Below are 15,276 nucleotides of genomic sequence, written 5' to 3'. Positions count from 1 at the left end.
TGAGTGTCTTAATTATATGGTGTAATATTTTGATTGCCTCCTTTACTAAAGGGACCCTCGTTATACCTAGAAGACGTTATAGTCGGATTCTGCTGTATTTATTTGTATCTCTATCTATATTTATTTATATATATAAAATAAAAAAAAAATAAAAAGAATACACTACTTGGGCTCGTCCGGGATTTGAACCCGGGACCTCCCGCACCCTAAGCGGAAATCATACCCCTAGACCAACGAGCCGGTGACTCAACGGCCGACTAAAAATGAACACTAACAAAACCTACGTCATATATTTAAGCTTTCTATAATAAAGCTTTTAAGCTTTTGTACATATATGATATAAATGCGCGCACATATATTTACATATATATTTTTTCACTTCAAAAAGCAAGCGAAAAGAAATTGTATCTTATACGCTTGCGTATTTTGGTGATACTTAAACTGAACGAAATTAAAGACAACTTTTACTAACACCGAAAAGCCTAATTTATTAACCTTAAAAGAAGAAGAAAAATTTCACCAAAACATTGCACAAATTGTAGACAGATTGCAATTGTTTCCGATCAAGATACCGACCAATTGATGGATTCACAAAGCTGGCGAGCCTCAACAAACCAGCCCACAAACAAAGACCGACCCGGCCACCAGGCATTGTCGCAATAGCAGCAGCAACAGCCGCAACAGCAGCCACAACATCAAGAACACGTTGTAAAATAAACAATTGGTAATTGATACTGTTTGTGCCACATTCAGACTATTGGGATTTGGTATGGGACTCGGCCAGAAAGTGCTTAACATACAGACCCGGTAACATACATTCGCTGCAAGCACAGCAATTGGTTCATCATGTTCAACCCGCATGTGAAATTGTAAAGTCTGGAAACCGAGAGTCGTTTTCATCAGCTGAGCGCAGAAGCAGCCAAGCCACTGGCGGCTCTGGCTCTACTTCTATTTTTGGCAGTTGAGCGAAGACCAAATGAATCCAAATTGATTTTCAAATGCCCCCAGAGGCATCTCATATGAGATTCGGTAAGGCCTCTGGGATTTTCTAAGGCTTCAGCTAAATCTATGACCATTTAGCGTTGCGCCTGATTTGGCTTAGCTAATCGACTTGTTTGCAGGAATATAACAATTTGCTCAAATCCTGTTATCCTCTGTACAATTTTTGGATAGACGACTAGATAATGGGCAAGCAGTGGGACAATCTTTGCAATCTTTGGCCGAAAGTGTCATTCCCCAACGCCCACAAAGAAAGCCGACTGCAGCAGCTCCACAAATTCCAGCTGCTGATATAAAATCAGAAAACATTGCATAAACATTGCGGACAATGGGCCACCTAAATGCGCCGATCGTAAATTTCGGTAGTTAGCAGCCAGAGGCTGCTCTTTCCCTTTCCTTTTCCCTTTCCCGTTCCATTCCCGTTCCCGTTCCCGATCTCACTCCCATTCCGAGTTTCGTTCGCATTTCCGTGCTCGTTTTCGCGCCAGAACCTTGAAGTCATAAATTTGTGGCCCGTTGCTTCGAGCATTTCTCTTCGCTTGCTTCGCAGGGCAGGCGCAGAGCGTGGGCTCCAGGGAAAACCAGAGTTCGTGCTGCACCACAAGTCTGAGTCAAAGCTGGGCATTGTTTACCGTCAATAGTCACAAATGGGCTAATGAGCGCTCAGTAGATGCTAGTAGCCCAATGTTGCTCTGCCTCGTGTTGTTTTTCATTTCCTTTGCGCCCAGAACAAAATTAAAGCTGACTTAATGCATTAAAAAAGGAACTCGACAGAGTCCGATTTGCAAATATCCCGAATTTTCTGAACAAATTTGTTTTACGTTTAGTTTCTTTTTAACTTTATCATTTAAAGTTTCTCAGATTTTTAATTGTAATATATTAAAATTCAATTTCTGCCATCGGTTCAGCATTTATGTTATGTCATTTTGTCTATTGCCTTAACAGTTTCTCTGTTTTTGTAATGTTATTGGATGCCTTACCAGTTTTTTATCACGCCTCCAAACGTCTTCAAACAAGCTGCAGACTGAATATTGCGTATACGCTCAAAAAGAAATAACTGATTATAAATCATTTAAATCGAATTCGATTTATCTAAGGACTGTGCCAGCTGGCTGGCCAACCAAGTGATCCGTAGAATTTTTCAAAATTTGAAACAAATTGTCATTTTTAAATTATTTTTTTATTATTATTAGAAAATGAACATTCTCCCTGCAGTGCTTCAGAACGGGATTTCGAGCACAGCCAGACACATTTGCAAATTACCCAGAGAGCGCAATGCCTTCTCCCATATCCAACGCAACCCAACAGACCAGAAACTCTCATCACGTACGTACTCAAGGTGGAACCAACCAAACGATCCGGACGACTGTGATAAAAGAGCCACAAATCATGTTAGAGCCAAATATAAACACCTGATTAAGGTGAGTCCTGATCTAGATTTAGACAATGTTGTTCTCGCTATCTATGTCTCTCTGTCTCTGTCTCTGTCAGCCCATATGTATATTCGTAGTCTATCAGAAATAAAATTTTAAATACCATAAGCGAAACCTTTTGATTTTAGGCTAAGAACCACTGAGGATTCAAAGTATATTTATCGTTCAATAAACTACAATTATAAGTCTTTATATTTAAGTTCTAAGAATCTGGATATTTTCTAATCATGCACTCTCAACTCTTATATAGTAAATTTCAATAACTGTCTCTACTTTCAACAGGTGCTCAAAGAGGACGCAGAAAAAAGAGAAATGTTGAAAATCAAGAAAGGTAAAGAGCGAAGCGAGAAGGCAAAGGAAGGTAAGAAAAGCTCTCTGCTACTGCGAAAATTGAGAGGGAAGGGAACTAAACAAGTAAAACAGGGAAGAATCGCTGACAGAAATATAATTTTTGTCGCCGGTCTGGGTAGTATAGGTATGGGCGCCAGTCGGGAGATTCTTAAAAAGGGGCCAAAGGTGAAAAGTCGACAACAAAAAACTAATGCAACGCGAGGCTAACCGATTTGTTTATTTAGAATCTGTTGATTTTTGGTAGATCAACCAAGCCAAAGGCTATGGAGGAACTGAGACGCATCAATAAGAAATCAAATATAAAGTTCTACAAATATGATGTGACTCTTCCGTTGAAGGCCAGCAAGGAACTGCTGTACAAAGTCTTTGAGGAATACAAGAAAATTGATTTGCTAATCAATGGCGCCGGATTGCTGGACGAGCACAAGATCGCAGAAACAGTCGATGTGAACTTTAAGGGCACAGTAAACACCACAACAGCAATCATGGACTTTTGGGACAAGCGCAGAGGAGGCCCGGGTGGCGTTATCGCCAACCTCTGCTCTGCGAGTGCCTTCAATCCAATTTACCAGCTGCCTGTTTACAGTGCCTCTAAGGCGGCAGTCCTTAGCTTCACTATCTCGCTAGCGGTAATTAGCTAGACATCTACTGTATCCCTCCTCACTGGGGTAACAGCCTTCTCTTTTAATCCGGGTATTACGCAGAATCCATTGAGGAATAAATGTAACTCGTGGCTTAATGTTGAGCCCTGCGTGGGCAAGTTGCTTCTAATACATCCTACACAGACGACAAAACAAACCGGTAAGAGCTTAGTTGAAGTCCTCGAGGCGAACAGAAATGGTGTCATCTGGAAGGTGGACCAAGGCCGGCTAGAAGCCGTCAAATGGCTAGGACAGAGGTACTGGGATTCGGGTATCTGAAATTCTCTAAATTTGCATGGAAATCTCCTTTCAGGCCCTGTTCACTGTATTCAGAACTGTTGTATATATATAAATTCATATATTACAGAAATTTTAGATTTCGGTTCGGTGTCAGTATATAAATTTTAAATGGAAATAAAACTGATATGGTATGGTGAGAAAGAAGAAAAAGAAGAAGAAAAAACTGCATGACTTTCGGAGTTTATACAGTCACAAACTGGTCTTACAAGCTTATTATATAGTAATTTGCATAAAATTTAATGGCCTTTCCTTAAAATTATATTAAATGAACCCCCTGGTTGGCTTCAGCTTTCACAGTTATTGGATGAAAAATGTTAATTAACACTTCATTAAATTTTCACTGCTTGCACGCTGTTTACAGTTTGCATGAAACTCAAATTTAGGCACCAACCATATCAAAGGTGTGTGTCTTGGCTAAGCCCAGAGTTAACGCCAGCAAGCAGTGCAAATTTGGAATTATGTCCTGTCAAGCAGTGCATCAAACGTATTTATTACCTGGCAGACCTGAAAATTTTTAGTAGTAAAATATAATTAAATTAACATAATAATGAGATGTGACTGAAACTAATGAGCTAAAATCTTCATATTGCAAATGCAAATTCTGCCTTAATAGGCAAATTTATTAACAATTTATTACATTAATACTTCCCAGACTAACATAATTTGCACTTTCATCTTATTTTCATCCATGACATATTATCAACCTAGTCCATTAAATTCACTTTAGCCTGCCTGCGCTCTCTAAGCTCAGATTTTGAATGTAATCCATATAATAAATTAAAATGTTTAGTCCAAACTCATATCTCTCATAATATAAAATAAAATAGAGAGCCTATATATTGTGATATAAAGGTAAATAATTTGTGCATGCATTTTTTTCAGTACATCATTAAATAGAAATAAACACCGTTCATTCTGTTTAATTAACTTGAAGTTTATTTTTGTTAAATTATTATTATAATTTAAGTATAATACATTTTGTACAATTTAAAATTAATTTAAATTAAATTAAAAAATTGACATATTTATATAGACGCATAAATCAAAAGTGACAGAGAAAACATTGGCCCTCGGCATAAATATATATGTTCAATATATAGAACTCTCGATATACACATATACACAAGCATTACTTTAGATATATTTTATGTATATTTGACGTATTATCCTCATTATGTATGTACGATATGTATGGTAGTCAGCATATGTATATGAAGGTATCTAGAATGGGACTGTTCATCAACAAGTTGTGGAAGGCTACATCCAAATAAAATACTTTATCAACATTAACCACATATATAACTCGATATATATATATATTTTTTTTTTTTTCTATTTTTGTAAATGAATGTGCAGGCATGTGAAACTATGTACTAGAAGTACTATAAAGTAGAGGTGCACTCGTTGTTGCTGTTGTTCTTGTTGAAGGTGGTCTTGGAGCTTGGTCTAAATCGGCGTGCAGCATGTCTGGATATCCGTGCTTATATATATATATGCGTGAATGCTGATGTGGGAATGTAGGAGGTGTAAGCAGTACGAGTGCCATTCCATTGATTATTGCTAAGCATCACAGACCTGTCACACCTGTTCGCAGGTGTCTCTGTATCTGTGTAGGTGCCTTGCTTTGCTTAAAATGCGTAGTTAACTTTACTTTATGCGTAGCGTATATTTAACGGTCTATTCCCGTCTCTGTACTTTCATAGTGTATTTAATATATATGTATATAATTCAACAATTGTTTTGTTTGCGTTAAGTACCTGGAATCGAATAGCGGTATCTTGATCATTATCTTTAATTCTATCTAACTTCCCGTCGTGCTGACCTCTGCCCCATTACACTAAGTTACGTTTTTCAAGTGAACCACACTTTGGATCGCCCCATCGCCCAACCCTTCTCTCTCCTTCTCTGTCTCTGGGAAGCACCATCCTACAGCTGAACCTGAAACGATTGCGCTGGCGCCTTTGGCGGTGAGATAAACGGATTCGTACTATGCCTGTTGGTGGTGGCGGTGCTGCTGCTGCTGCTGCTGCTGTTGGTGATGCCAGATCCCGTTGCTTGTCCCGGCAGATCCGGCGACATCTTCTTGGCCGCTGCCACATTGGCCGCCCACTCAGCGTCGAAGGGATCGGCATCGGTTAATCCACCGCCACCGACTGAGGTACTCGCCGACATGGTCTGAGCCCGTCCCACGTTCGCCAAGTAGCTCGGCCTTTTGGGTGGCACAGCGGGCGACGTGGCGCGCACCACCTGGCCCAACCACTGATCGGCATTGGGCAGCTCGACCGCATCGGCGACCGCCGACTGCACCGCCGGCTGCACCGCCATGCCGGCCACGCGAGGCGGCACTTGAGCTGTGGGCGTGCCACTGGCGCTGGTGCTGCCGCTGCCACTGGTGCTGTACGAGATTACCTGCTGCTGCTTCTCGGCGGCAATGATGTTCTGATTGATGCTGCGGTTGTTGTTGAAGTTCAGATCATCCCCGGCTGCCAGCAGTGTGTCCGTCTGGGTGAGCAGCGACAGCCCCTGGCTGAGCTCCTGGCACAGCTGGCTGACCGTGTCGGCCGCCACGATGGCCGGATCGCCGCCAGCTGTCTTGGCCGGCGACACCTCCGCGATGGGCGAGACACTGCGCAGCGGCGTGTGCAGCGAGTGTGGATTTGGATGGCCGGAGGCAGCGGCCAGGAAGGCCTTCTGCCTATCCGCATTGGACGGAAGATCATTGAGACGCAGCGACATCTGGCGCTTGAAGGGCGACTGGCTGCCGATGGTGCTCAGCCGGAAGGAGCTCTGCCGCTCCAGCATGTTCGGTGTGGCATGTGGTCGCTCGATGGCGAACGGATTGAACGGCTTCACCGTGGCGGCCGGCGGGCCGGGCAGCGCTGGGCCATCCGCGCTGCGCTCGTTGCTGCCCACCGTGGCCATGGCCAGGCGCTCGGTCAGCGTCTGCTGCCGGAAGGAGCCGGTGCGCGTGAAGGTCGAGTTCTTAGTGTCAAAGGTCATTGTCACGCCGCACTCCTTGTCGCGCCGCTGCTTGCGCTCCAGGCAAACAGCGAAGGCACAGCCTACAGCATGGGACAACCTCTCGCCGGAGTCCTTGCATGCGAGAAAGCCGTGGCACATCCAGCGCCGAGTGGTCCCATCCCGGCAGATGTAGCTGAAGCCACGCTCATGGTTCCGATCCGGCGCACAGAAGCTCACCTTCTCGATGGTCTGGTCCACAATGAGGCCCTTCGTCTCGTCGTCCACCACGCGCAGACCATCTCCACTCACATGAAGCAAGCCGCGCACCGGCCGCCGTCTCGATTGCTGTAGAGCAACGGATAAATTCGATTAGTCATCTGTGAAATTATCAATGAAATGAAACCCAATTGGCAGGCACTCGGCGGACATTTGAGCAACTATTGATATCTGATCATCCCAAGCTCTGATTACAATTTCTAACAGGTTGAGAACAACTGAAATTTGTATACTTAAATTAATATCAAACAGAAAATGAACTCTGTTAGATAAGTTAACATAGATTCTAATGTTAAATTCATGTTAAAAGAAACAACTACAAAAATAGAATGGGAAGCAATGGAAGCTTTTCTATTTTTAAATTAATATGAAGTACAAAAAATTCTTAATGATCAGTCAATGTTCTTATATTATTTATCTGCAAGCTAACAATATAATTATATGGACACTTGAGGTCTAGAGAATATTTAAGGCTAACGTAAATATAAAATTCATCTAATATTTTTATATTTAAATTAATATAACCTAAAGATTCGATGAGATAAGTCAAAGATTCCTAAATTCATTTTATGATTATTTTCAGACTTTCTTTATATAGCTAATTATCAATCCAAAAGTGAAATGAATGAATATGATACTTTGTACTCATTAAAAAAAGTCAAGTTTAACCACGAAGCCCATCTTCATCTAGAGTATCCCTATTCCTGATCCTGCTTGCACATTTGTCACTGCACTTCGAGTAGCTCTAGTGTTGGATTTCACAGTTAAACATTGTCCATTGCGACTCACCCTCAACACTTTGAGTGCCTCCTCGCAGACCTGCATGCCGCGCGACTCGAACACCTCCACGCAGCCCAAGTACTTCACCGAGAACGAGCAGGTGGCTGAGCGCACGGCCTCCTCGTCGGCCTGCCACTGATGCGGCTTCGACGACTCGGGCACACGATCCTTGCGGCGTCTGAACGAGTCGCGGAACGAGCGCCGCAGTCGATCCATCTTTTTGGGCGATTTCTTGCTAAACCGAAACGAGGCGGATTTCTATATGGATATTGGATAAAGAAATCGTTTAAGTTAATGGATTCATAATGGATTCATATTTATATATACGAATTGTGGAGCATTATGCCAGACAGTATTAAAGAGAAACAAGTGCCGATCAACCCCTGTTGTTGTTGTTGTTGTTGTTGTTGTTGCTGTTAGTGTTACCTACCCCATTCTTAACATCGCCGAATTTTCCGCGTGTGAAGCCTCGCTCCAGTGGTTCGTGCGTGTGTGACGACGAGTTTCCCATGGCTGTAGTCTGCTCGTGCTCTCCCTTTCACTCTGGTACGTCTGGCAGCTGCTCTTCCTCACTCTCGCTCGCTCGCTCTCGCTTTATCCGGTTTGGCTTTTGCGTGAGTAAAATGCTGCTAATAACCGTTACAGTTTGAAACAGACAGCGTTGCCAGATGTCACACGACAGCTGCTTGCAATTCTCTCACTCTCTTTGACTCGCTCTCTCTCTCTCTCTCTCTCTTTTGATGGCAGTCTTGTGTTGATAGTTTTTATATATTGTGTATGTTTTATATTATTTGATTGTATTTTGTTTTATTGATCTATTTATTGGGCTGTTGCGTTCGCAATTTTATTTGTTCGTTAAATTTGAGTTATGGGCTTTGATTAAATTAATTGATGAGTTGCCGTTGCTGTTGATTCTGTTTCTGTTTCTGTTGGTATGTGTTGTTGTTGTTGTTGCTCGATCTGCAAAAATATTTATAACGAATGTTGACGATTGTTTAGCGGCCACTATCTAACGGCAGTTTGACGTCTCTGCTATGCATTGATTCGATTCCGTGAGTCACACACATTCATTAAAGCTTATCGAAGGGTGTCACTGGCAACGCCCCTAAAATTCAACTGATCGTACACATCGATGCGAATGGATTCATAATTGCTCTCTATGGCTTGGCCACATGCCAGCCCGAATCTCTGGTGCTACTGCCTAGCCAAAGACCCACTCAAGGCCAGCTAACCTATGGGATAGCACTCGCCAGTCTCCAAACTAACAACTGCAAACCCAAACGAGTCTTATCGTGCGCACGGCTGCCTGTCTCACGTAATTGTTTACACATATTTAATAATATTATTATTTTCTGTTGTTGTTACGCTTTATATTTTTAATTTATTTTATTTTCTATTTATTTTCTCTTTTTTCTTCTGTTTTGTTCTTATTTATTTATACTTGGTGGGGCTTTTGTTTTCATTGCGCTGCGGCGACATACGCTGACGTTTTTGTGACTTTATCACATGTCTCATATTGCGGTAAACTTAACCGGACTATATGCGCTATGTGTGCTTTAATTTATAATTAACTCGCACCCCCTACCCCTGCCTGGGAAAATGGAGAACACGAGCCACCCGAAGCGCTGACAATATCAACATGAGAAAACAAACTGCATTAGCTTATATCGGATGCAGCAAAATGCTTGAGATGAATAAATATAAATTATATAATTTAAATAAAACACTTGAGATGGGCCCACAGATGGGAGAAACCTTCAGCTGTTATATGATCAGCTTCAGAATAAATCTATTCTGTCATAAAATTTAGATGAAAGAAACCTTCGCTAGAGAATAGACTGCATTAGCATAAATCAATTCTATAAATTATATAATTTAAATATCTCACTGGAGATGAGCTCTTTGGCTGTTATATGATCCCAAACACATTTTTCCCATTAACTTGTAATTTCTTATCAGACACATAAGAGAAACAATGACTAATACCAGATTTTATGGAGCTGCTTCAGTAAGAGTGGGCAGTAGCTTTCTTCTTCTTCTTCTGCCTATTCTGCTTTGGCGCAGCTAGGTAACTGTAAATCTAAGCAAACAGGTTTATATGGATCTATGCTGCCCAGCTCTGCTCAGCTGGGGGATGTCGCCGCCTCTGCAAGGGCAACCGAGGCGGCTGGCTGGGGCGTTGACTTGTGGCCATTGTGGCTGGCTGCTGGTTTGACTGCATTTCTGGCCTGGAGGCACCTCGTATTCGAGTCTGGGCGTGGCTGCAGCTTTCCGAAAGGGTCAGCTATAGCCAAGCTAATCAAATTGTGCGCCTAAGCCGTGAGATTTAGACTTAGATTTGTGCTGGCCCCAAACAGCTGCGGCCTGCTCATAATGTGGGTCACTCAGCCCAAATGCTTCGCTTTTCAGAGTCTGAACACCTAAGTAATAAAAAGTGATTGCTCTTCTGTAGAGTCTATATTAGCATTACCAAAGATATGATCAGCTTTATGGGTCACTTTCAGTTTTTTTATCAAAAATAAAGCATACTGGAATATTCAAATATCCTATAAAATCCTTTCTAAGCACTCGATCGAAATATGTCTCAGCTCTCTGCTGTATACAAAACTGTATCGCAGCTATCTGATTTATAATGTAATTCAGCATATTTTGCTGTTTGTTTTCATTATGATTCATTTGGCTCGAGAACTGCGTGAACGACACGTTTCGCTTATAAACAAAATACTAATGAAACTGCAGATTTAAGAATACAACAACAAAAACAACAGCAACAAAGCCTATTAAGTCACGCTCCAAAACTGAACATGATTTCAGCAGTGACAACAACAATGGACCACTAACTGAACATCATCGGAATGGGGGGTTCATTCAACCACTAAGCCATCCGCAAACAGGTTCCACTCGACCATGAGGAAAATCAAACACATCGGAAAGTAGTTGAGACACATGCACAGACTATAAACAGATAGATCTATACACACGTAAATATATGTATATCCACGTAAAGGTAAAATCAATGTTTGCTTCATATATAAAATTTGTATATTTACCCTGCAGGCTAATTAACAAAGGCCATAAAATCGTATACCATTTACGTCAGTGTAATTTCCAAACAGCTTTTGACCAGATAACAATGGGTTCAAATTTCTGGATTTAGTGATGCAAAAAAGCTGCCTCGAGTCCAATCAATCAGAAGGAATTTAAGAGAACTTAAGTCAAATATAGTATGTAGATGCCTAGCCTTTGCCTCCGATGATTGTAAACTAATAAAGTCCACATGCCAAATGGAAATCATCTGATATCAGCTTGAGCACATGCTAGCAATGATATCTATTCATCTATAAATCGTATGTCTCGCTGATCTGCAACACATGACACTCTCATGACATAATGAAATAATGAAATACCGTAAATTAGCGTGCCACAGCCACTGGCAAATTTCTGCCTTTGGACGCCATTAAGCAATTAACCCCCACGACCAATTTGCAGCGCAGTCATTGACACTGCTAAACCAGACGCCTATCCCCATGTACACATCAAGCAATATACACTTACTATATTGCCTAGTAATACACTAATTAACATTGGCGCCCACTAGAGCTGCCTAGTGAGGCTTTCTATGTCTGTACAGAGGTCTGTTATTAATTGACCAACCAAAAGTTGTTGCACACGCGGTAGACTCTGGCCACAGCTGCGTCTATCTAGCTTTGGTCGGTTGAATGATCAGGAATTTCACATTGCCAGAGATGCGACAGGGCTAAGTTGGCTGATTTGAAAGGCCTACCGATAATCCCGGATTCGTGCTAGCTGACTAAATCCGTTTACTCATAGCACTGTTCCGCCTCTCTCAACCTAAGTCGCTGCAAAGGGATTAGCTTACAGGATAACAGTGCAGAGCGTGAAACCTTATTCTGACATAGCTAGATTTAGATGGGTGGGTCTGGCAATAATTACAGAGTAAATACTGCAAATATATAATCTCTATAGGTTTAGACTTCAGAGAATAGCGGATGAGTTGTTGTTAAACTTAATGCATTATTGATTGATGCTAACAACTAAGAAAATATAGTAGCGCCTAGAGCGCAATGAGACTTTTGAAAAGCAGAGATACAAGTTTGAAGCTGTATATATTGAAAGTATCTGAAGGCTAGAGCTAGAGAACTAAAACTATTTACGCAATTACAGAGATTGTGTTTTATAAAAATTCTTTGGGAGGGTAGGTCAAAATTTACTATGGATTAATCATTATTAAAATGATGAGCAGTGCTAGAGTTTTTACACCCGACTAACGATTATTGAAATGAAGATCAGCATTAAATGAAATCAGACTTCTCTTCATTACACTTTATTCTCTGTGAACTCGGAAACAATTGAAAATGTGAATCTATTCATGCCTCTCACATCAGTAGGTAGTTCAGTCAAGGCGATTCACAGTTCAAGTCAACTCAATGTCAACGTAGACAATATATACAAACAACGTACAACATATATATACATATGTGCATTCCAGGATGCATTCAGCAGTTCACACGCTTTGTGGTGGCAAGGAAAAAAGTGAAAAAAGGATACACATTTATGGCTTCCTCTTCTTTTTTTTCCTTTGGCCAGCTTTCTGCGCGTACTTAATATGCAATTATAATTATGCCGCCCTGCGTTTTGTCTTCTGGCCTCATAGTCGGCCAGACGGCGGATCGAGGGTTTATCAACCACCAAAGCTGAAGCCAAATATGTACACAGCTACGATGCGACGTCCTTTGGTACCAGCGTATGAAGTCCTTTCCAACAGAACAGAACAGAACAGCCAACAGTTTTGTTGGTTCTTTCTTCTGCTTCGTTTTCGATTCATAAGGGGGGAGGGTTTGCTTATCGGAGTGTCGGAATTTAAAATTTGTAAACTCGCCGTTTGTGTTGGTGGTCGTGGGAATTTTCATAAAAAATTAAATGTCAAATTAATGCGGCACAAAAAAAATGAAATAAATACTCATACTTCATACGCGATGGCTTAGCGGATGCTTAGCGAAGTAATTAAAAGTGTGTTTCAAGGCAATTAGGGCTTTCCTGTACGAACAGAAAAAACAAGCAGCGCAAGATCTTCTTTAAGTTTCGAATGCTAAAAAAGATTCTTTTCGAGTTAGAGTTGGGCAAACTCAATATGAGGAAGCACACCAAGATCATAGAGCAAATCTCAGAGCAACTTAAAACACAAAATTCCCACACTAATGCTCTATTTTAAAAGCATATTCGACTCGCAAAGGGTTGCTCAAGATTCGCACTGAATTAGTTGCAAAACAATACCCTAAGATTTGTGCGACTCCTCGCAAGATGACAAAGAGTTGCCTGATGCTGCGATGCCACCAATGCGACGCCCAGCATGCACAGACGAGACAAATTCACACGATGGTGCTAAAACACACCCTTAACTGCCCGACTGGCACGACTAGGCGCCTAGGGGTAAGCCCGGGGAGCGGGGTGCAGGGTGCAGGGTGCAGGGGGCAGGAGGTATATGCATAGCTATGCACCCAGACCAAATGCAGCCAGCCCTAATGACCAGCTGCATTGCCATGTGCTCGACTGTTGAAGTGCGTAATTATTAGCTGTCAATTGGGCGTTGATCGGGCCGTGGCATTTACCTGGACACCATGGGAACTACCTATGAGAAAATAGATTTTGCATTCTCGCATTTGAATCTGTACACAAATCGGATAGGCCCTTGCATTGGCAGCTGATGCAATTGTAAAGGCCATAGGCATAGATGTCCTACTACCTTTCACATTGATTAAATCCCTTGGACCGAAGAACTTCTTCCCAATCATAGTTGATATCTAAACTATTAAGATAAATTCCTGCTTTTCATATTCCTTATTTACAATAAAATCCGTTGAAATATTTGTTTTATTAATCAAGTTGCCTGCCTTACGAACTCTCGTAAGAAACCTCTTGAAAGCAAGAGCAGGAAACCAGAAGCGGAAGTCACAAAAGTCGTTAAAGAAAAGGACTGCATGTAATACATATACAAGCATAAATTTCAAATATGTCTCGAGTATGTCTACGTGCTACACACACACACACACTTTCCCTCTCTCTCTCTCTCTCTCTCTCTCTCTCGCTCTCTTTTTCTCTCTACAATCTCGAGGCATCTGCCAAAAAAAAAGAGAACTGAAAACAAAACAAAACATTCGACAGCCATTGCAATCGGTGCCATCTGCCAGGGCTATACGTATAGACTCGGAGGCACGCTTCGTTGTTAATGGCGCCGACATGTGTTCGCTGCACGTGGAAGGGTCCTTGGAACTGGGAGCCAGCTCTAACCAGCTCTAATAGGCACATGTCCTTTGCAGGATCTTGTTATTTGATTTGTCTGCCTCTGCAGGTAGAGCAAGAACACACTTCAATTCGCTACGGTTTGCTGCTAGCTGTTGCTGCTTCCAATTCTAAGGATATGCACAACAGCTGCATATACCCGTATCTGTGTATATGTATCTTAATCTGTGACTATGTGCATGTATGTATGTATGTATTTGCATTCATGCGAGTGTATAGGTATTATATGTGTAAATTTGTATATGTATCTGAGTATCGGTATCTCATTATCTTTATCTGAGTATCTGTATCTGAGTATCTGTATCTGAGTATCTGTCTCCGAGTATCTGTATCTGAATATCTGTATCTGTATGTGTATCTGAGAATCTACGTATCTGACTATATATTTATATGTATGTACATCTGTATCAGTGACTTTATTTGTATCTGTATATGTATCTGTTTCCTTATGTATGAATTTCAATCTCAGTATCTCTATATAACAAACTCTGCATATTAATCAGTGCATCTGCAGCTTTATCTGAGTATCTATATCTATATATCTTTGGCAGTGCTTCTATGTCAGTGAACCTTAATCTATTTTCTGTATTTACAATCTGTGTTTGTATCTGAGTGCCTTTGGTCATGTATCTAAATTTGTACATGCTTCACTTTGCTTCACTATCTAAATATCTACAACTATATTGATATCTTTGCATTTGTAAGTTTGCATTTGCATAGGTTATATTTTACGATAGACTTAAAGTAAAGCCCTACTTGAGTAATGCGTGGAATACCTGTATTTCGCATTCCTAACAGAAATCACGGAATGACTCAGCATACACACACACACTTGCCTCTATAGAGTGAGAAATACACACTCACTGAGTGATAAACCCGTTTCCGCACAACTCGTTTGAACTGCCAATCTGCATATAAACAACAACAGCACGTGAGACTCGCGTAAGAATCATAATCGTATGCAGTTGATTTAGCCCGAACAAGCCATCAATACAACAATTTAACATCAGAGCCCGACACATTCATTACATGATTAAGTATTCATAGCTCATATGCAAAAAGACATTCCAGGCCGTTTGGAGTTTCAGACCTCTGCACAAAAATCTCTTCGACTTGGGGAGGGAGAAATTCACTTGAATCATGAATAATTGTATGCAAAAGAATTTCACAGAGAGCCTCAGAACTTTTATAAAATTCAATATCAATAATGAAAT

The 15,276-nt window shown here is 41.3% G+C and overlaps 2 protein-coding genes and 1 non-coding gene across 6 annotated transcripts in view; 1 reads left to right on the top strand and 2 right to left on the bottom strand.

The window, feature by feature from the left end:
• Window positions 1-15,276, bottom strand: part of numb (NUMB endocytic adaptor protein) — a 187,242-nt gene that overhangs the window by 155,146 nt on the left and 16,820 nt on the right. For 2 of the 4 annotated variants that reach the window (XM_089257359.1, XM_089257358.1), the window contains exons 3-4: window positions 7,751-7,999; window positions 4,638-7,030 (exon numbers count right to left, since the gene is read on the bottom strand). In XM_089257359.1, coding sequence (XP_089113485.1) covers window positions 5,651-7,030; window positions 7,751-7,957 — 1,587 coding nt within the window. In that variant the 5' untranslated portion in view covers window positions 7,958-7,999 and the 3' untranslated portion in view covers window positions 4,638-5,650. Of the gene's footprint in view, window positions 1-4,637; window positions 7,031-7,750; window positions 8,000-8,171; window positions 8,702-15,276 lie in introns of those variants that run through there. The other 2 variants (XM_089257357.1, XM_089257356.1) reach the window with 2 other exon arrangements.
• Window positions 169-240, bottom strand: TRNAP-AGG (transfer RNA proline (anticodon AGG)). The gene has a single exon. It is a non-coding gene; the product is annotated as a tRNA-Pro (tRNA).
• On the top strand, window positions 2,102-3,856 carry LOC115563008 (alcohol dehydrogenase). The gene is given in 3 exon segments (XM_089258069.1): window positions 2,102-2,420; window positions 2,715-2,948; window positions 3,008-3,856. Coding segments are annotated over 3 exon segments (1,155 nt in total). The 5' UTR covers window positions 2,102-2,195; the 3' UTR covers window positions 3,704-3,856.

The sequence above is a fragment of the Drosophila navojoa genome, chromosome 3 (genome assembly GCF_054131105.1).
Source record: "Drosophila navojoa isolate 15081-1374.11 chromosome 3, UAZ_NAV_1.0, whole genome shotgun sequence".
In the NCBI taxonomy this organism is placed as follows: domain Eukaryota; kingdom Metazoa; phylum Arthropoda; class Insecta; order Diptera; family Drosophilidae; genus Drosophila; species Drosophila navojoa.
The sequence above is the reverse complement of the archived record's forward strand: the minus strand, read 5'-3'. Positions and strand labels throughout refer to the sequence as shown.